Consider the following 23483-nt stretch of genomic DNA (forward strand, 5'->3'; position numbering starts at 1 on the left):
TATCAGAAAAACCTCAGTTCCTGTGCATTCTGGATAACAGGTCCCATACCTGTATACCCATAGAGCTAACACTGGTGCCAGAAGTACTTGACGTTAGTAGTGAACCTGGGCCAAATGAATAACAACATTGGGACATATGCCGTTTTCCCCAAATTCACTTATTATTATGTTATATATAATGCAACACATTTTCATTATTTACACAAGCTGCATAAATTGCTCCCCTAGTTACCTAATTATGTACGCAGCTTGATGTGCTTTGTCAATAAATATGAAATTATTTATATATTTATTAATATTGCTTTTTAGCACATTTTGAACAGTTGTCGGTAAAATGTCAAATCATAAGCAAGCCATATGAGCAATATTTTTTTTTTTTTTAACACTGCATATTTATTCCTTGGGGTCTGGATGAAAAAGTAATATTTCTTAGCAAGTATAACATTTGTTTAAAATGTATAAACATAGCAACTGGGTCTGTATGCTGAAACAATTGTTTTGCTTACCAAATATTCACTTGGAAGTACCACATAAAATTTCACATGCAAATATTTTGCTACAACACAAACAATAAAAGTGCTCAGAGTTTTCCACAATATCATCATGTAAGTACCAACAATGTGTATTACACAAAGCATGTGAAATCTGATTTTAGAAGTCAGATTTGAAAACAAAACAGAATAGTTTCACACTTCTATCTTCAGTATACCCATCCACTTGAGCAATAAGACATTTGGTTGGAAAAACAAAATTAAGCAATAAAATATATGATGAAGAATAATAATGATGGAGAATTTATAAGAATAACACATCACTAGAATTCATAAACAGAAGAAACACAGTACTGTCTTTGTTTGACGAGCTTTCACTTTGTAGATACAGCATGTTGTGCAGGTCCTAAAAGTGGTGCTGATTTCTGGTTTCTCTCAGATGACAGCTGCTTCAGTCGTTCTGTGTAGAATCCATTAAAGTCCAACCTATGGGAAATATTTAAATCCTGAATGTTATAAAGACACCGTGCAAACAGAAAATATAATTTAAGGACAGCTATACAAAGGAAAATTGTGTGTACTTTGGCATCCTTGATTTTAAATAGCTCTGCCCACTCACTGTCTGCTAGGTGATTTTCTGAACAGCTCTTGTTAGGCAATTGCTTGGTATCATCTGAAAAGGTCTGCACAAGCAAAAGGCATTTCTATAACTATTGCTAAATAACTTTAGACAATTAGGTGGTGTACAATGTAGGTGCGACCATAAAATACATATAAACAAACACAAAAAATCATTAATATATTAAGGACATTTAGACTTTTTGTGCATAATTCTACTAAAAAATGCCCTGTCGTTTAAACAAAACACTGGTAACAGCAAAGGCCAGTTTTTTGTGTCAGTTCTAATTATCAACATTAGCTGTATGATCAGTTTCTTTCCATTTGAATGTATTTTTGCCTGGAGCACCAAACTGTATTCAGTTACCTCTGGGTACCTAGTATTTTGCATAGTATAGTTTCTTAGTGATCTTAATTATTTGCTTTACTGAAGATCACCAGTAATTTTCAGGCAGCTGCAATAGTTTGTCTTTTTTTATGTTTTGTGAGTTGAGCCATGCCTTCTATTGGTTTATTCAATAAAGCTTTCCGTGAGTTCTTTTGTGGAGGTAATCTCTCTATTTTAAATAGTGACACACTGCAAACCTGCATCTTTCTATTATTCAGATACTTAATGGGTTTGTTATTTTCTGTATTTGACTTCTTGATTACTGCTTTGAAATACTTGTATGCAGTTATATTCTCAATGTGCAATTAGTTTTTATTTGATCAGCAGCTTTGCAGTTTAGAATTGTGGCAGATATCTGGTTGTTAAGGGATTCTGTCATTATTTTTATGGTACAGTTTTAATTTCTTTTTTTTTTTTTTCAACTTTGTGTTTATTCAGGTTTAACATCTTATACAAAATGCCAAGGAATAGTTGTAATTTGCAAACCTGTATCACAACATACAATAAAATAATATAAAAGTAAGGAAAATAAAATAAAACGAAAGATAAAAAAAAAACAAAAAACCATACATGTTGCATACATATTCTGTTGTCACCATGTCATCAAATCAAATTTTCTACATGAGTAGAGAGTAGAGTTATATCACATACATTGGGGTATAAACAGACTAGATGGGGTCATCTTTAGTAATCCAGGGATTCCATATTAGGTCATATGTGTCCAGCTTATCTTTCAGCAGGTATGTAATTTTTCCGTTAGCTGCAATCCACCATATTTTCCTTTCCAGCGCTGATTGATGAGGGCCAGAGCCCTTCCACATGGAAGCTAAAACACATCTCGTGGCGGAGCAGATTTGTGTAGCTAATTTATTGTGTAAGCGTCTGCCAAATAGCGCCGCCCATGGGTCTGGAGCAACATGAGTTTGGAGAATCGAGGAGATCATGTTGAACGTATCAGTCCATATTTGTTGAACTATTGGGCAAGTCCACCAATTGTGCCAGTTATCAGTGTCCTGACCACAACCTCTAAAACACGTCTTGGGTTTAGTAGAGTCCCATTTGTGGAGCAAAGTGGGTGACACGTACCAGTCATACAGTATTTTGTATGGTTTTTCCTTTATGAGAACATTCAGAGAAATCTTCGCCATGTTGATGACTATGTCTGTCCATTGCTCTTCTGATTTTGCCTATGTGCGTCTCCCACCGTATTTGGTGTTTAGTTTTCGATGGTGGTCTATCATGCCATATCAGTCTATAAAGTTCTGAAATTAAAGCTTTACGAAAAGACAAGTTACAGTATAACCATTCAAATCTAGTCAGTTTAGCTACAGGCGCTATAGGAAATCGAGTAGAGATGAGATGAGATATTTGCAAATATTGGAACTGGTCCTGATCTGTCATGCCAAATTTATCCTTAAAGGCGTTCCATGAGAGTATTTTGCCCCATTGAATAAATTGATGTAAGGACCATAGCCCTTTAGTAGCCCAGCGTTTGTAGCCTAGGGTCACCAGGCCCGGAGCATAATCTGGGTTATTATGGATTGGGACAATCAGGCTTGGTGAGCCTTGGAGATTGTATTTTAGACGGCAAGAATCCCAAACTAATAATGTATGATAGATATAAGGTGATAAGTACTCTGAGACTGATGGTCTATGTTTTTTGGTGAGCCAAGGAAGCCCTTGGACCCCAATAGGATAAGTAAGATAATGCTCAATTTCAACCCATCTATGAGTCTCTATAGCCGAGTTCCATTAGACCAACTGCGCTAATCTGTCTGCCAGATAGTAGCTCTTAATGTCGGGCAATCCCCACCCACCTCTGCCTTTAGACCTGGCCAATATAGCTGTGGAGATTCTAGCTCTCTTATTTTGCCATATAAAAGATGTTATATGAGATTGAAAAGCTTTTATTTCCTTCTCTGGTATTGTAATGGGCAAAGCCCAAAACAGGTATAATAGTTTTGGTAGTATCACCATTTTGATAGCATTGACCCTACCCAATAGGGATATTGGATAAGACATCCATTTATGCATGAGGTTTTTCAAGTAGGCATACATTGGCGTTAAATTGAGATGGTGGAGTGTGTTGGGATCGTCCGCCAATTTGACCCCCAAATACTTCATACCTTTTTCTATCCATTTGAAGCGTTTGATAGATTATGCGGTGTAGCTACTGTCTTAGATTGATTTATACGAAAGCCTGAGACTGTGCAAATGGTCGTAATGCATCGGAATAGATTCGGGAGCGATGTGAAGGGGCGTGAGAGGGTGAAAACAGTATCATCAGCAAATAAAGCGACTTTGTAAGTTCCCCGGCCTACATCAATCCCTTGTATTGAGGGGTCTGACCGGACGAGTATAGCTAAAGGCTCTATGCAAAGGTTAAAGAGTAGTGGCGAAAGCGGGCAACCTTGGCGGGTGCTGTTGAGTATGGGAAAATCATCTGAGGAAATACCTAGGTTACACACTCTGGCTGAAGGTTTGGAGTACAGATTCGTTACCGCATTGAGAAATTTAAATGGGAATCCAAATTTTATAAGTACACATTGAAGGTACCGCCAGTCGACCCTGTCAAAAGCTTTTTCAGCGTTCAATGACAAGAGTGACCGACGGCACCTTCTTCGCTTTAATGAAGGCCAGGAAGTCCAATATTCAGTCTGTTGGCCATAATCTTGGCCAATAATTTAACGTCTGTATTTATCAGCGAGATTGGCCAGTAATTACCTACATTGGTCAGGTCTCTGTCCGGCTTAGGGATCACAACAATATTGGCTTGGAGCATTTCAGCAGGGAATGAAGCTTTACCATCTAGGACAACATTGTAAAAATTCGTTAGGTTTAGGGATATAGTTTTGGCTTGTTTTTTATAGAATTGCGCGGAGAAGCCGTCAGCCCCCAGAGCTTTGCCTGCATTTAAAGACTTTATTGCCTCCTCTGTTTCCTCAATAGTGATCGGGCTGTTTAACACATCTTTCTCATTAGCGTGAAGTTGTTGGATATCTAGTTTATCCAGGAAGGAAGCGATTCGGGTAGGAGTATTGGTGGCCTGATCAGTGGTATGCCCTGAATATAATTCTGAGTAATAATTTTGGAATAGTTGCACTATATGTTTCGAGTCATACGTCAGCGACCCATTGTGTTCTTTGAGTGGGTGTAGGGTTTGGGCATGAGCTCTGGGATTAAGTTTTCGTGCCAACAGCGTATCAGCTTTATTAGCCTTATCATAGAATTTATTAGTTGTATATCTCATGGCCTGATCAGCTTGTTCATACAAAATCACATTGAGTTCACCTCTGCATTGTGTGAGGGCTTGTTCTATTGTACTATCGCCACTATGGCTATGTTCCTTCTCCAGTTGCCTTAGTTTAGTTGTCAGCTGTAGTATTTTCTGTTGCCTAGACTTTTTCTTTTGGGATGCTAGTTTGATAAGGTGACCACGTATTACAGCTTTATAAGCTACCCATGTGGTTGCTATACTAACTTCTCCTGTGGTATTTTGAGTAAAATAGTGTTTAGTCTCATCCGCTAATTCCTGGGTGATACTCTCAGCAGCTAGTAGCGATTCATTAAGCCGCCAGCCCTTATTGGTGTGGAAGGTGCCCCAATCTGTTAATGTATGAAGAATCGCTGCGTGATCAGACCAAGAGATTTCCGTTATATCTGTATGTTTTATAAAGGGAAGAGTCTTAGGGTTAGTTAGCCAGAAATCGATGCGAGAGTAGGTTTTGTGGGCATTAGAATAGAAGGTATAGGACCTGTCGTCTGGATGCTGGATTCGCCATACATCCCACAGTGACAAATTGGCCATAAAGGTGGTAAGTGTTCTAGTGGGTGGGAACGCTTGGGAGGGGCTATGGTTACCCGTCCTATCGAGGCCAGCCTGCGGTGTAGTATTAAAGTCACCCCCAATTAAGATATAGCCTGATGCGTTTGTAGCTAATCTCATCTCTAGATCATCATAGAACAATTTCTGCTTGTCACTAGGAGCGTAAACCGACACTAGAGTCGTTTCTCTATTATTCAAAACACATTCAACTATCAAGAAGCGCCCCCTGGGATCCCTAATCACTTTCTTCTCAACGAAGGGAGTATTCTTTTTAATAAGGATCGCCACCCCTCTTTTTTTAACCTGATCTGAGGCATAGTAGCTTTTGGTGAAGCCTCCTGCCCAATGCTTGGACTCCTTTCCCTTAACGAAATGGGTCTCCTGCATATATATTTCATCCCCACCCAATTTTTTGTAATAATCCGCCGCTAGACGTCTTTTACGGGGGTTGTTGAGACCCTTAACATTATGGGATATTAGTGTCAGGTCCATGTAGGCCATCAATTTGGGTAGGCTGTGTTAGAGGGGACCCAGGAAGCGCCTCAAACAAGTCATGACACGGTGACAACATGATAACTGCGCAATGCATTAAACATAAACAAACAAAATAGGTGCTTGTGAATGGCTGCGCCCACAAGCCAAACAGTGGAACAAGTAAGGGAACTTTTTCAGTATCCCTAAGCGGAGCGGGCACCTTCCCACTGTAACCTTCCAGGTAGGTATCGTGCATAGGGGGGATGTACTCACGCCCGAACACCCGCTGTAGAGTCAGTCACGGATTAACAGTTGGCCGAGGGGAAGAGGAAAGAAAGGCTTCAGCTCTGTTGCGGCCTTTGTGCGGCTTGGGTAGGTGTTTCATCCGGAGGCCTAGAGGCACGATGTGGCTTGGTGGATGCCCATGTCGAGGTCGGCGAGGATACCCGTTTGGAACTGGTGCATTATCCTCTGCAGGCGGGATGCCAAGAGCTGTCAACAATCTATTCTGTTCTCGCAAATCAGAAATTGCGATGGTTCTCCCGTTGTGATTGACCAGCAGTTTGAACGGAAAACCCCAGCGGTATCTCACTTGATGTTGGTTTAATAATTCCGTCAAGGGTTTAAGCTCCCTCCGTCTTTTGAGCGTAGTTGGAGATATGTCCGCATAGAATTGGACGACTTGACTCGAGCTTGGTTTCCTTATTATAAGTGCCGCGCAGTAGCAATTCCTTAGTTTTGAAGAAATGCAGTCTCATTACGACATCGCCATCCCTGGGTTTGCCTCGTAATGTGCGATGGATCCGGTCAATCTCGAGCTGAGCAGGCTCAATGTCCGGTAAAATGTTCTGAAAGAGTTTCATGACGGTTGGTTCCAGGTCCGTATAGCTTTCAGGCAGATTTTTAATGCGCAGATTGTTGCGCCTTGAACAATTCTCAAGGTCTTCCTGCTGGTCTTGCAAAGCAAACAAATGTCTCTTTATATCAGAGATATCTGCCTCAGTTTGTGCGCAGTAAGCACGGAGCCCTTCAATGGCTTCCTCATTGTCGGTAACTCGCTCCCCGAGGGCCGTCACTTCTGTGGTAATTTCCTTTACCGTTCTTTGTTGCGAGACTGTTATGAGCTTTGCTAAGTTATCGTATAAGTCCTTCAGGTCTTGTTTGCTAACCTGGTCAGTCGCATCCAACGAGGGGTCTGATGTAGCTGCCTCGTCGCCATCTTGGCTGCTTGAGGCCTGGTCCTTACGTTTAAAGAAATCGGCCACTTCGCCTGGTTTATGGGTAGCTCTCGGTTTAGGAGCCATCTGACAATTACCGGTCAATATCCTCTCAGTATCGGAGCTGGAAATCCGTTTATTGTGCTTATTTTCTGGTTGCTTATGGAGCGGGTGGACGGAGCTCGCAGATCACGCTGCCATTTAGGTAGTCAGCTTGGCCACGCCCCCCAGTTTTAATTTCTAAATAACATTATTGCAAATAATTCACTCTTACCATATAGAATTATTCCTGAAGCAACAATTATATTTTTTAATTGTAATATTGGAGAGTAGGCAGTCATATCAGGTAATTTTGCTTGGTCATGTGCTTTCAGGAAGAGCCACCCACAGTGGGACTTGGATTTTTACTATTGAATGCTATTCTCAAATCTACCAGATTGCGGTTATCTTGTGTCAGGGAGTGGTTATATTGTTACCTTCCCGTTAGGCTGCTGGGGGGGGGTGATATCACTCCAGCTTGCAGTGCAGCAGTAAAGGCTGACTGAAGTTTATCAGAGCATAAATATAAATAAAAAAAATTATTTGCTCTTTTGAAAAATGGATTTCATAAACATATGTGTTTTGAATTTTTTTTTCCAGTGACAGAATTCCTTTTATCAGGCAGTAATTTGAAGGGAAGTTGAATAGGAGACGGGCTGAATAGAAAGAGAAGTAATGAAAAGTAACAACAATAAAATTGAAGTGTTACAGAGCAAAAGTTTTAAGGTGTTGGTTCAGTGACCCCAATTTGAAGATGGAAAAAAATAGGCAAGTCTATAACATGTTAAATATTAACCTGAAGGTCAACCACACTTTTAAGCCACATCTTGTGGTGCAGGATGCTTCAAGACTTATTTAATAATACATGAAATGTGTGTTCTGTGTTTTAGCTGAAAATCTTGTCCCCATTTTCATGCTGAAGTATTGATCTTTGGTGCTAAAGTTTGCTTTCTTATAATCTACATTCATTGTTAACCCAAAGTATGTTTTTTTTTTTTGCAAAAGACATTAAATGAGAAGATATTATGGTTGCAATTACCCAGGTGGTCTAGAAATTTTACATATACAATTGGTTTTAGTTTGTTCACTAGATCCAGCATAGCATAATTTGATTTGATTATTTGGCTTGATAATATTTGGTAACATTGATTATTTGGTTTGATCCACAACATTAAATAACATAAAATTATCATGCAACACATGCCTCCGCCACCCATGGATATATTACTACTGAAAGCAAGCAACACTGTATACATGGCAGGGCTGCAGGTGTCTGTGTTCTGTTTCAGAGAGACAGAGTACTCCTCTGCATTGCATAAATAGAATGGGTTGATACTGAACGACTCAAGTGATCTTCGACAGGCACAGGGGATCATCAAAGGATGCCTCCTTTCAACAAGTCTGTTTTCATATGATTTCTGCTGTGCTGATTTGCTGACCCAACTGTAGTTAAAGTAACTGCTAAGCAGAAATATCTAGCACCAAAAAAAGCAAAAAACAAATATACACTGGGGCAACGAAAACCATAATTTTCAGAAAAGCTAATTTTAGTGCCTTGAGGGCTGCCCTTCAGAGCATTTTGGGCATTATGTTTTCAGCTAAAAACACAGACCATAAATGGTTGTAATTTAAAATGATATTAAATCATTACTGTTCTCAGTTTATTCCCTTAAGGAGTACATGTAGAAGCGCCCTATGTGGATAAATATAGAAGTAAAGATATTAATAGGACAGAAGAGAAAGGCATTTAAAAACTACAAGTTTGTTGGGACAGAAGCTGCATTTAATTAATGAATATAACACTATAATAAATGTTGTAAAACAGCAATCAGGAAGGCAAAGAAAGTGTATATAATAAAGGAGTCAGAGTTCCCAGGCTTACTTCATAGCTGCACTGATGGCTCAGCTCAATCTAGTCAGTGGCTGACTCAGGACATGATTCATAAAGCTTTAATAAAAATTTATGTAAACAAGGTGCCAGGGCCTGATTGCATACACCCCCGGCCAATACTTCTGATTTTCTCAGATTCACTTTCATGTGGCATGGTACCTATGGACTGGAGAAAAGCTGATATTACAATATATAAAAATGGATTACGATCTCAGCCTGGCAATTATAGGCCAGTAAGTTTGACATCTGTGGTGGGCAAATTATTTGAAAATCTTTTATGATGTGGTAAGCAAGATGCTGGACAGTGGGGGGGGGGGCAGTAGATGTGATCTATTTGGATTTTGCCAATGTCAGGACAGCCAGAAGCACATGACGGTGCTGCTTACCTTCCAGGTGGTCGCAATGAAAATCCAAGATGGCAGCGCCCATGCTGAACACATGGGTGCGGCGTCGCTGCATGATAACGTCATTGCTGTTGCCGGGATTTTGTAATAAAAGGGCGTCCTGAATGCTGAAACCCTGCCCAATTATAGGTCTTCAATCCTGTGAGTACCTGTATGTATTATTGTCTGTCTGATTCCTGGTTTTGATTCCTGCTGTGATCCTGACTCTGATCCTTATCTGCCTGCCTGTTTGAACTCTTGCCTGGACTAACTAACGATTGTGCCTGATTCCTATTTGTACTGCATACTCGGACTTTAACCCTTGTTGGGCTTCCTCCTTGGTCCTGACTACTCCCGCTGGGAGCCGATAGGCCTCCTGACAGCCAAAGCGTTAGATACCATGCCCCACAAATGACAGCTTTCTAAACTAAGGTCTGTTGGGTTTAATGAAGTCGTTTCACATGGATAGGAATCTGGCTACATGATAGGGTACAGAGGGTGGTTGTTAAAGGTACATTCTCTGTTTGGAGTAAGGTTCTTAGTGGGGTCCCTCAGGGCTCGGTATTGGGTCTACTTTTATTTAACTTGTTCATTAATGACTTACAGAAGGGTATTGTAAGTAGTGTATCAGTGTTTGCAGATGACACAAAACTATCGAGCACAATTAATTCCATCCAGGATGCGGCATCCTTGCAACAGGATCTTAACAAACTGGCAATCTGTGCAGCTAAGTGGCAAATGAGATTCAATGTTGATAAATGTAAAGTCATGCACCTGGGATGTAAAAATATCCAAGCCACTTATACCCTTAATGGGACTGCACTTGGCAAATCCATTATGGAGACGGACATTGGAGTCCTTGTAGATAATAAACTTAACTGTAGCAAGCAATGCCAGTCAGCAGCATCAAGGGCAAATAAGGTCTTGAGCTGTATTAAAAGGGGCATAAATTCAAGGGGGGGGTCCACTTTATAGAGCACTGTTAAGGCCCCATCTAGAATATGCCATACAGCTTTGGTCTCCAGTGCTCAAACAGGACATTATTGAATTAGAAAGCGTCCAGTGAAGGGCAACTACACTGGTAAAAGGTATGGAAAATCTTAGCTATGAGGGAAGACTGGCCAAATTGGGGATGTTCACATTGGAGAAGAGGCGTTTAAGGGGAAATATAATAGCTATGTATAAATATATAAGGGGAATCATATAATAATCTCTAATGCTTTTATTTTTTGATCCAGAGGAAGGCAAAAAACTCATCTGAAGCCTCTCCAATTTGGGGAAAAAATTCCTTCCTGACGCCAAAATGTCCCTGGATCAACTTGTACTATGAGCTATCTTCCACAACCCTACATTCCCTCACTTGATAAAAAGCCATCCAACCCCTTTTTAAAGCTATCTAATATATCAGCCTGTACAACTGATTCAGGGAGAGAATTCCACATCTTCACCGCTCTCACTGTAAAAAACCCCTTCCGAATATTAAGGCGGAACCTCTTTTCTTCTAATCAGAATGGATGACCTTGTGTCAGCTGGAAATAATAATTTTCTTTTCAAACACAATTTGTTATTATAATATTTTATCTTTTTGTTTATTTGATCTGTTGGATTGCAATGTAATAACGAATATTGTTCTTTATCTCCCAACTTTCTCTTAACTTGATATATAGTACATAGTTATTTGCATCCTGCCATGTTCCAAGAACATACAGAATTTGTATTACAGCCTTTGGAGGTGGTTTTAAAAGAAGTAATTTTTTGTTTCATGGTAAACACTATGGGGCAAATTCACTATGCGCCGAAGCGGCTAACGCTAGCGTCAATTCACTAGTGTTGGGCATTTTCGTTACTTCGCAAATTCACTAACGGACGCTGGCGTAACTTCGCTAGTGTAACTTCGCACCCTTACGCCTGGCGAAATTTGCGCAATGGACGTAACTACGCAAATTCACTAACGCGCGAATGATTCTGAACGCTACCTTTTACGCTAGACTTCCTTCGCCACCTCAGACCAGGCGAAGCGCAATAGAGTAGATAGGGATTTCTTCAAAAAAACGTGCAATTTTTTCTAAGTCCCAAAAAACGCTGGCGTTTTTTCTATATTATGGGTGATAGGCTGAAAAAGATCGAAAATTTTTTGGGGCTCCCCTCCTTCCCCCCTACATTTCCTTACTCATGGCAACTTAACTATACAGTGGGCAAAATAAAAATTTTATTTGATGTTTTGAAGGTTTCCCAGGCATTTGTAGTACTGCTACATATTCCTCCATTGAAATTTGAATTTGGCGCCGTATGCAAATTAACCATCGCTAGCGTAACTTCGCTTTGCGAATCAACGCTAGCGCAACTTCGCAACCTTACGCTACCCCTGAGTACAACTTTGGATTTTAGTGAATTTGCGGAGCACTGGCGAAACTACTTATAGTGTGACATTCATAGTTGCACCAGGTGTAATGTGACAATCCGGTACAATCTCCCCTCTCTCCCTACCAAAAATTCTGGTTCGTAATATCTGTGCTGTTGATATAACTGCTTTATCCAATTCTTTCAGTTCTAGCCTCTGATCCTGATTTACTGGTAAATAGATACAATTCTATTCTGTCTACTGCTATCAATAACCAGGCCGGTATGCAGTTAAATTGCGGTTAGGCCCGCAATACATGTGAACGTCAGAGCGTATATGTGGAAGAAATCCCGTACAAAAGCGGACTTCCTCCACTATAAATTTCTTATGGTATGCCTTGGTACCGCCCTATCTCAGGCTAAACAAGAATAGTATAGAACACTCAAATAATAATAAATCCAACCCAACGTTTGTTTTTCCATACAACTCACTGCTTTATCCCTCTATGAATGAAACATCTGACCATAGCCCCCAAAACTTCTTTAAAAGCAAAGTCGATTCTATCCGCACACAATTTTCCCATTCTTCAGATACACTCACCCTTCCTAAATCTCCTCTCTTTCCTTCTTCAACTCTTTCACCTTATAACCAAGTCTGAAATCTCAAAACTTCTCCTGTCCTCTCCATCAACAACTTGCTCACTTGATCCCATGCCATCACCACTACTATAAAACAGTGTGCTCCTGTCCTTACTCCAGCACTTACTCAATCCCTTGCTAACTGTGTGATAGTGCCTCAGGGTTCTGTACTTGGCCTTCTGTTTTTTTCCTTGTACACTCTCACTTTAGGACATCTTATATCTTCATTTGGCCATAAATATTACTTGTACACCGATGACATCCAGATATATTTAGACACCCCTTCACTAACCACTGATATTCTGAGCAAGATCGGAAACTGCCTACTAGCTATCTCCTCATGAATGAATGCACTCCATCTCAAGCTCAACCTGGCTAAAATTGAGCTAATGTTTTTCCCACCTAAACCTAGCCTCTCTCTTCCTTTCACCATTACTATTGATTGCATGACCATAAACCCTGTTAATTCAGCATGCTGCCTGGGGGTAATCTTTGACCAGTCTTTCTCATTCTCTAATCATATTAATACTACTGCCAAAACTTGCCGCTTCTTCCTCCGCAATATAGCTAAGACACGTCCCTTTCTTTTACAAATAACAGCCAGAACACGAATTAATGCCCTTATCTTAAACCCTGCAATCTCCTACTAACCGGTTCTTCTCCTCCTGCTCTCTCTTAAGCAGGAACCTGTTCAACCCCAATTAACAGCCTTAGCATGTTGCTTGTTAAGCAAAGGATAGCATATAAAATTCTTCTAATATTCAAAGCCCTTCACTGCTCTGCTCCTCACTACATTACTTTACTTGTCTCACTGTACGTTCCTGGCCGTCTCCTCTGCTCCTCTCAGAGCAGCCATCTTTTTACACCATGCACCCCCCCCTCCCCTGCCACTTCTCGTCTTAAACCTTTCTATCTTGCTGCTCCTTACCTCTGGAATTTCATCCCTGAATTTCTCTGTAAGGAGTGCTTTCTCAAACTCTTCAAGAAAAAAAAAAGAGTTTACCTTTTGGAACACTACAACATTAGTCTAATCCTAGCACCTATTGGACAATACCTTTACTTGTGCACTTTTCCCCCTCCAATTTGTGCCTCTATGTTAGCCACCCACCCACTTAAGACTGTAAGCTACACAGGGCAGGGACCTCCTTCCTACTGTGTCTCTTATCACATAGCACTTAAGCTCAATGTACTTATATAAGCTCTGTACACTGTGTATATTTATAGTATCTATTATATGACACCCTCCCTATGTGAACTGTATGCAATTGTATGGTGTGGAGGCTCATTAACAGATTTTTACGAATAAAGTTAAACATACACGCATTTGTGGGCAAATATTCTTACATCCTATTTTAAAAACAGGTGCGGTTAGTCAGCAGAAGACTTGAAGACAAAAGCGGGTCATAAAATTACCCACTTAATTTACTATTATTTTCTTTGTGGACAATACATAAAGTGCAACTCCAAGTAAATCTACCACTTGCACATTATCAAAAAATCAGAAGTGCACATGATGGTAAATAGTAGAGGAAATAAACAGTACATGTATGTCCAATATTGCATTACCCCCTTCAAAGTTTAGGTGACATTTTATTTGTCCTCCAAAAAGTATCCTCATAATTTGTCATATATCACAGGTGGCCATTCAGTGGGACTACTTCTGGGCATATATTGTGCTTAGGTGTCCCCCAAGGTTTACTCAAACAACATGACTCCATCATTCATTTACACCATCAGCTGAATGTCTAGCCTTTAGAAGTTCTAAGAATCAAGCAATGTCAGTGTCTTGCTCTTGTGGTAACACCAGTTACACACATAACAACTTGGCATAAAAACATAGCAAATCCATTATCCTAGTGCATTGTGCCTTGGCATCAGGAATGTCCATAGTCCCATTCGCTATCTCTCCAAGCAACCCACTTCTCCTAACCATACCCATACACAGTGTGTTGTGACTTTCTCCAGGATTAACTCAGAAACTACGCTTGTTACGTAAAATGATTCCTAATTATGGTTATGGTTTCTATAAAAATACGGAGTTTTATGACATCCTTCCCCCCTTGGTATCTATAGAGCAGGAGAGAATATCCTGATCCAAGGGTAGAGAATCGTTCATCGAACTAAGCGTTGTTAGTCGCTTAGCAACGAATACACAACCTGCGTCTTATCCTGGAACGCTACGCTATGACGTCACGCGAGATGCGCAAGCATCGCGAGATTTCCAGTTAGAAAAGTGATAAAGACGCAAAGATGGACGAGCGCATTTTAGATTTTGCCTTGACAAAGCCAGGAGGCGAAACACGTGTGGGCATACTTTTTAAACGCTCTAATTACTGCTTTGAGCTATTGCTTGAATTTTTTAATAGTTTCTTACACTTGGAATTATTCCAAGGCTTTTTAAAGACCGCATTGGTTCTGCCTTCTCTTAATCTTTACTGCAATCGAATGGCACTGTGGGATTTGTAGTTTTTTAGGGAAGATTAGAAAAATTAAAGAGATAGCAAGGTAAATCGAGACTACAGTCCCCAGTGACCTACTTTATCCCTCTTGTGGGGTCCCAGAATCTAGAAAAATCATAGGCAGTTAGTTCTTGGGACTTCTCCACCTCTAATAATTTTCAATTTCTATCTTTTTCTTCAATGCTGGTTTTTATGTGGACATTTTGATACGTTTTTTCTTTCTTTTTAATTAACGTTTTCACTTTAAACACCTATCAGCTTAGACTGAGGTGTGCTAAACAATTACAATTTACCATTTTAGTGGGGGTGGGTTTTCTTTCCCCCCGCCTTTTTTGGTTTTCATTTAATTTCTGTTCAGTTAATGTGTATAATAAATTCAGTCACAATTTTTCTTGATTAATTGGTGGTAATTTCGAATTAAATCATTACCCAGATTTGTGCAGGCACAACTATTTAATTAATTCATTAATTTAATTATGAATTTAGAATAATATTGCACTAGCACTTTAATCAATTAAGTCATTTGAGTAATTTATAATCACCTAACTTAGTATACTACAAGTAACTTTTAACTATTACTTAAAGGCACCAAGCACCTAATGGGGCAATCATTTTCTGGATTCAAACACTAATCACGTAATAACGAATCACATAGGTTTTTTTTAAAAATATTTATTGAAATGAATCTTAATTATCAGAAACTTAGAGACTGAACAATATAGACATTGGCAATTAATGTGGTATTATTAATTGGTGGCAACTAGATAGAGAGGGGTTTTACTCTTTTTTAACTTTAGTAAAAGCAATAAAATCAGACAAAAAAAAAAAAAAGTTAGCAAAATAGGTGACACTTTTGTTACATACAAAGAGGCCATGTCAAATTGCTATCACACATGCTAAAATAAAGAATGAAAAGGGTATTTGCAGCGACAAATAAAATGAATCCAAAATTATTATTTTAATATATAAATAGTAAAAAAAAAAAAGCCAATTAGTGGTGGTCAATTAGTTAAGTTGAGGCACAGGGAAAAAACTAATTCTGAACTGTTATTTTTCTACACTACTGAGGAATCAGCTAACAAATGCTTCATTTTTAATAGGCCCAATTCTAAAAATATAATTATTGATGGATGGGTGATTAATGAGGAAATTCAAATGAGACTTGAACACAAGATTTAAATGGTCTATGACTGGTTGGTGTTCATCTAAGACAGCGATCCTCAATCAGTGACTCATGAGCAACATGTTGCTCACCAACCCCTTTGACCTCAAAGCAGGTGCTTAATTTTGAATTCCTGGCTTGGAGGCAGAAACCTATACCTGGGTGGCAGTGGATGTGATCTACTAAAATGCTTCCTAATTATGGTTACTCAGAAAACATTGTTAAGATTGACCAGGAATGCATAGTGACAGCAATAAAATCAGACAAAAAAAAAAACTTTGCTAAAGCATTTGATATAGTAGCACAAAAAAATTAAGAAACTTGGCCTGGAACATAATATTTGGAATTAAATTGAGCTGGCTTAAGGATAGATTACAAAAATGGGTGGTAAATAAACATTTTCTAAGTGGACCAGTGTTGTTAGTCGAGTACAACAGGGGTTTGTCCTTGGCCCTTTGCTTTTTATTCTATGTATTAATGACCTTGAGGCAGGCATTGCAAGCACTGTCTCTATTTTTGCAAAAGATATTAAATTGTGCAACAGTTCAGTGCAGGATGTTGCCATTTTGCAGAGAGCTTTGACTAAATTGGAGAACTGGGCAGAAAACTGGCACATGAGGTTCAATATTGATAGATTCAAGGTTGTGCACTGATAGAAATAACAAAAATGGCAAGTATAAACTAAATGGCAATGGTCTCCTTTACTGACAAGGATTTAGGGATTTTTGCAACACTAGGCTCTGTCACTCAGTGGCTACTAAAGCACTTTTAGTCTTTTGGACTGTAGCAATCAGACTTCTGAAATTGCAAACTGGAAAGCAGCTGAATTAGAAGCTAAATAACTCAAAAACGACAAGTAATAAAATAAAATTAAAAACAATTGCAGATTGTCTCTCTCTATATCATACTAAAAAGTGCTTTAATTGATCAATCCCTAGATCATGAAAAATAGCAATGTTTTATTTATTATTTTGGTATTTACAGCTCTAAATATTGTTCTAGTAGTGGAAATACACAAAACTTTAGGCAGATTTAGAAAAAATATGATTCTATTGAAAAAAATGTATAGTTTTCCTAGGTAAACTAAAAATCCCCCCCAGGAAATGCCCCTAAAATGACAGCACAAAATGTTCAAAACATGTCTGGCACCGTGTGCAAATGAAATGTTAAATTCTGTTGGCACTTAAAGGGTTAATGCACTGACTATTACAATTAATTAGCAACCGATATATGTAAACAAAATAACAACCTCCTTATGATGTGCAGAATATTAACCTACTTCAAATAACCATCTTAGTACAAAACAATGCAATATTATTATAACAAAACGAACTGTAATTTTAAATTGTAACCAACAGGACCAGAACTAGGGTTAGACGGAAGAGGCACGTGCCTAGGGTGAAAAGCCTTCTCTAGCCCTAGTCTGGTCCCCTGTCTCCACACTCCTCACTTGTTCTGCGCTGTTCCCCCGTAGTGGGCGTCCACACATGTGCCCATCGGGGGGTGGGAGGCTCCACAACCTCCAGGTTGCCTAGGACGCCTGGCTGGTCTAGCACTGGTATCCAGTAAGTGGTATGGATTGATAGTAACCATGAAACTCAAGGGAATACATACAGTACATTACAGACTATTAACAGAAAAAGAAAAAAAATAAGCATGCTAAATAAGGTCTGTACAGTCTATATGTCGGTATTTCAAAATATCACAAAGTGATAAAGTTGCTTAAATAGGAGAGCACACATGTTGCTCCTGTACACAAATGGGATAATTAATTTAGTAGCCAGGGCCAGACATGGGGACCATACTGGGAAGACTCTTCTGGTCACCTTAGGGTGTAGAGAGGGATTTGTAGATTGCGGATGTTAAATCAATTATAGAGGACCACAAACAGTGGATTTCAGACCAAGTCCAGACCATGTAAATAAAATGTGTCAGAGACTGATTCATCTAAGTATTTTGGGAAGATTTTGTAAAGTCTATATGAAGTCATATATGCTTGGTGTAGAAACTAAAAAAATGCACTCATTTGTTCCCGGCTGATATAATGTCAAATAGGGTATCAATCCATACTTGTTAAGCAAGTGTGGGGATTTTTCCGCCTGGGGGAAACAAAAGTTTTTTGTTTTTTTAACCTGTGACACAAGCAACTTTAGAAGACAGCGGGAGCTTAATGTGTGGCTAAAGTACTAGCGTAGGAAAGTGTTTGGTTACCTAGAGCAACGGACTGATTTTTACTTGGAGTACACAATCTATATAGCCATGACAAACTGCTCCACAATGGAAGGGGGTTTGTGGTGCTAGGGGGGAAAATGGTTAAGAGGCTAGAGGTATGTTTAAAGGAGAACTAAACATTAAAAATAAATACGGCTAAACATGCCATATTTTATACACTGAATTTATTGCACCAGCTTAAGTTTTAGTTTCTCAATAGCAGCAACGATCCAGAACATCAAAACTTGTCACAGAAGCCAAAACATAATGTACAGCATTTCTAGCCTACTTCTTTAGTAAGCTTTAGTTAAGCTTTAGTTATTCTTTAAACTTGGTAAGGGGATATAGGTGAGCTAGAGTATTATGGGGAAGCTAGTGGAGACAGGCAAGTGGAAACAACTAAGGAGATTCCCTATTACAAAGAAAGTTGTCACCTTAGCTCTAACTCTCCATTGTGCAATGTAAATAGCAAGAAGGAAAAGCAGTGACCTTGTTACACATATGTATTAAACATCAGGAAACGTATGCATGTAAAATAAAACTATAGATGACTCATCTGATTCATCAGACTTAAAAAGAAAAAAAAGGGAAAAGTAAGATTGGTATTGGTATCTTACAAAATGTATATTGGCCAAATATACATTTTGTAAGATAGCCCTGTGCATAGATGATTAAATCAAATGCTCATTGGAGAAAATGCAATCCAATTTTGCCTTCATACATTCAAGTTTGAGATTGGGCAATTTCTATGCCTTAGCTATTACTTGCCTAGCTGCTATAAAAAGATTATTCAGTAGACGACCTTAGTCACTCCATCTGGGACTGTTCCGAAAAGAGCTACATATGGGTCCCTTTTCAAGTTAATGTGTAGAACAGAGAAAATAAAGTTATAGATCATAATCCTAACCCATATTGCTACTGGGCATGTCCACCAAATATGGAACATTGTTCCTACTGAGGAACAGCCTTTGCAAGAATGGTTGTTAACATCTGGGTAACATTTGGCTATTCCAGCTGGGGTCAGGTACCAGTGAAACAACACTTTATACCTGTCTCGAGAATAATGGTGCTGATAGAACTTTTCTGCATTATCCCATTGTTTAGACCAATCTTGTTCAGGAAGTGTCCGCTCTTCTTCCCTGGCTTTAATGTATCTTATTGTACCATAGTCATGGGTATTAAATTACTTAGAAGTGAAATAGCTCCTCTAGACATGAACCTGTTTACGTACCACCTTTCATAAAAGGAACTGTGTCATGAAATGTGGAGATATTCCAGCACTTTTGTAAAAAATCTAAAAGTTGAGAGGTTTGGTATCTTTCTTTATCAGGGAGTTGGAAATCTCACACTAAGGCATCTAGAGTGTAATTAAGAAGGCCCAGCCCACCATCGAGTGTGGATCTGTACAATACTGTGCGACTAACTCTGGGGACTCGATTATTCCAAATAACCTTAAGAACTTTAGATTCAGAATCTTTAAGATGTTGAGGTTAAACCCTTTTTAGGAGGGACAGAGATATTAAAAAAGAGCGGAAGAGCTTGTCTTTATGTAAAGCCAGAATTAAAGCCATACACTAAAGACATTGCCAGGGATAGCAATTGTGTAGAATCCCTTTTTCTATGGGCTGGACAAAGAAAATTATCACTGATGTATGCTACAACCCATCCAGAATGAAGCCTAAATACTATATTACAAATATGAGGCTGGACAACTAGGTAAAGTTGTTATCATGCTTGATTTCAATTATCCAGATACTGGTTGTAGTAATGGGGCATTCAAGTCAGTAAAAACTTACAGGTTTGTAAATATGTTAAATTGACAATTTTTAATTTAGGTAGTTCAGGAACCTACTAGGCAACATTCTCTTTGGATCCGGGTCTAACTCATAATAATTAATTAATCAGCATTTGCGTGGGTGAGCATTAAGGGACTATTGATCATAAAATGGTCTCCTTTGAAATTATGTTGAAAAGACAACTCTATCAGGAATAAATAAATGACTACATTTGAGATGGGCAAGCATTGAAAATATAAGGGCATCTCTGCAATATATTAACTAGGAAAGGCTTTTCACAGGATTAAACACAGAATGAAAAGTCTTTAAAATGCTGCTCAAAAATATATATTTCCCTTAGAAGGAAAGAAAGCAAACCAAACCAAACCAAACCCTTTTTGGTTTGATAGGCCAACTGTTGTTGAAGTTGGTAAAAAAAACCAGAAAAACTTCTAAAGCATTTAAGTAAGATGGGACAGCTGAAACTTCAAGTCAAGTATGGCTATGAAGATTTCCATTCATCCAGGCCATGGTATATCTAGTATAGGTAAATCAAAATCAACTGGACTTGCTGAGTAATCACTGAAGACGTTTCAGTACTCATCCGAGCAGCTTCTCGGCATATAAACTCTTTCACTAATCCAATCACTTTGTGACTCTTCAGAGAGGCGACTTCTGAGATTTACAGAGGTGTTGATTCTGTGTAGTTCTGTGATAGGATTATCCAATGTGTCATGCAACTCCTAGAAACAGGTGTTACTTGTGAGAGTTGCATGAATGGATGTGTGAAGTGTTCTGAATCTGCCGGGGTACAGATGTTAGAACAGCATTATATGTAGCAGACAGGTGGTGTTGAAGGCCCCCGCCTCTGTTCAGAGATGGTTTCTCCACCTTGACATGAATTGCCTCTTTTGGACCTTGCTATCTTCAAAGGAGTGTCCCTTGTCTTTTAGGTGTAGAAAGACAGGTAAGTCTTGCCCTGTAGAGTTCGCCCTCTTATGACTTCACTGGATCTGATTTTAACTCAAGTGTCATCCACATACCTGAACCAGTGACTCGGTGTAGTTCCCTGGAATGTAAGTAAGGCCCTCCTTTCCACTTCCTCCATGTACAAGTTAGCTACAATGGAAGAGACTGGAGAACCCATTGCACAGCCATGTTTCTGTCTATAAAAGAGGTGTGAGTAAGAGAGGATGAGAAGTGAAACGTCTTCAATGATTACTCAGCAAGTCCAGTTGATTTAGATTTACCTATACTAGATATTTAAGTCAAGTACAACAAGGTCAATAAAGCATGTAAAATAGCTATTGCACAAACCAAAATATAGATGGAGTAGGCACTGCAGCAAAGATTAATATTATTGGTTGATGAACCAGGGGAATTGCAGACATTCTTATGTTTTTTTCATCTGTCTGCACAACCGATGAACCAGAAACTGAAGGCTTTCTTTTAAAAGACCCAATTCTAATATAACTATTGATGAATTGGCGGATAGACTAGAACATGTAAATGTAAATAAAGGTCCAGATTAGATGGTAATCATCCCAGGGCACTAAAACCAACGCTTTAATTACCAAACCTCTTCAGGATTCTTGTGCTCTTGCATGGTACCAAGAGATTGGTGAATTGCTAACGTGTTGCCACTATTCAAAAAAGGATGGAGTTCTCAGCCTGAAAATTATAGACCAGATATTTTGACATCAGTGCTAGAAAAGTTTATGGAAGGGGTAGTAAGGGATAAGATAATTGAAGATACTTTAATACATTGCAAATCACAATACTATGAGTGTCTGCCAGAATGGTTTTATGTGTAATAGAGCTTGTCTAATTTTTTTTTTTTGAGGTTTTGCAGTGGATGTGATCTTAGATTTTGCTAAAGCATTTGATAAAGTACCACGCAAAAGGTTACTGATTAAATTAAAGGGATGGTTCGCCTCATATTTCTATTCAGGCCCTCTACTATTCATATTGCAGTCTCTTATTCAAATCAATGCATGGTTACTATGGTAATTTGGACCCAAGCAAAAAGCTTGCTGAAATTGCAAACTGGAGAGTGGCAGAATAAAAATCTAAATAACTCAAAAAATACAAATAAAAAATTAAACCCGACTGCAAACTGTCTCAGAATATAACTTTCTATATAATTATAGAGGTTCATCCCATTTAAGGAATATTAGCCTGGAACATACTATTTGTGCTTGGTTAGAGAATTTGCACTACTTTACACCAGACAAATGAAGCTGTAATTTGAAGCAGCATAGGTTAGAGTACTGCACCGGGTCAGGTAACCACGGAATACCCGTAGTGTTTGGGTTTTAAGCAAAAAGTTTCAGATTCCCTGGCCGTGTGGGCAGTCTGCCAGTAGCCTGGCTGGTTAGCCAGCAAAGGTGCGGGCTCGATCTGTCCCATGCTCTCCATGGTTCCAGGAGCTTTCTTACCTTTACCTGCAGTTTCGGCACTTGGCAACGTCACTTCTGGTCCAAAGTGCCGTCACTTCCGGTTTCTTGTGTCCCCTGGGTGGGATGGTTAAGTTGGGCTATCACGGGTAGGGTTGGGTAGTAGATTAGTGGGGAAAATGTGCGAGTTGTGGGTCATATGTATCGGTCGAGTACAGGTCTAACAAAATGGACCCTCTAGCGTAGGTGGGTCTTCACAATGAGGGCAGTAATGGCAGAGTCTATTAATGCCTTTAAGAGTGGTTGGATGATTTCTTTAACAAGAATATCATCCATGGCTGTTGTGGCCCCAAGATCTACAGCTAGTTAGTATAGATATTAGTATATATAGTTATATACACAAGTGTATAGATAGGTCTAAGTATGTGTTTATAGAGGTGCACTGTGGTTAGTTTGAAGAGGTCGAACTTAAGAACTTTGGTCTTTTTTTTCAACCTGACTTAACTATATGTAACTATCTTATATGGAGATATGGACACCTCCTTCACCAAGGTTACAAACAAATTTTAATTTCTACTAACATAGTGACCATGTGCCACAAAATGCTGTAAAATACAGTTTTTGTTCCTATATATCAGGGATCCCCAACCTTTTGAACCCATGAGCAACATTCAGAAGTAAAAGGAGATGGGGAGCAACACTAGCATGAAAAATATTCTTGGGCTGCCAAATAAGGGCTGTGATTGGCCATTTAGTAGCCCCTATGTGGATTGTCAACCTTTATTGAGGTTCTGTTTGGCAGTACACCTGGTTTTTATACAACCAAAACTTGCCTCCAAGCCTGGAATTTAAAAATAAGCTCCTGCTTTGAGGCCACTGGGAGCAACATCCAAGGGGTTGGAGAGCAACATGTTGCTCATGAGCTACTGGTTGGGGACCAGTGCTATATATGATCCATAAATCCAAGTTTCATTGCTTACCTGTATATTATGTTTATCATGCTGTGCTCACAATCACTGGTGCTATACATGCTCAATTTGTCCAACAGGTCCATTAGATGAGCTGAGAAATTGCTGTCAAAGTTGTTTATAGTAGATTCAAATCCAAATGAAGAAGGAAATTTATCAATGTGTTCTTCTAGGTACTATGAAAAGCAAATTAGCATTATTGGAAG

The 23483-nt window shown here is 39.1% G+C and overlaps 1 protein-coding gene across 9 annotated transcripts in view; it reads right to left on the minus strand.

Annotated features, from left to right (window-relative positions):
* Positions 1–272: 272 nt before the first annotated feature.
* Positions 273–23483, minus strand: part of tubgcp2.L (tubulin gamma complex associated protein 2 L homeolog) — a 221034-nt gene continuing 197823 nt past the window's right edge. For all 9 annotated transcript variants that reach the window (XM_018224523.2, XM_018224524.2, XM_041568527.1 and 6 more), the window contains 2 exons: positions 23290–23453; positions 273–977 (listed from right to left, as the gene is read on the minus strand). In XM_018224523.2, coding sequence (XP_018080012.1) covers positions 866–977; positions 23290–23453 — 276 coding nt within the window. In that variant the 3' untranslated portion in view covers positions 273–865. The remainder of the gene's footprint in view (positions 978–23289; positions 23454–23483) is intronic.

The sequence above is a fragment of the Xenopus laevis genome, chromosome 7L (genome assembly GCF_017654675.1).
Source record: "Xenopus laevis strain J_2021 chromosome 7L, Xenopus_laevis_v10.1, whole genome shotgun sequence".
Lineage (NCBI taxonomy): Eukaryota > Metazoa > Chordata > Amphibia > Anura > Pipidae > Xenopus > Xenopus laevis.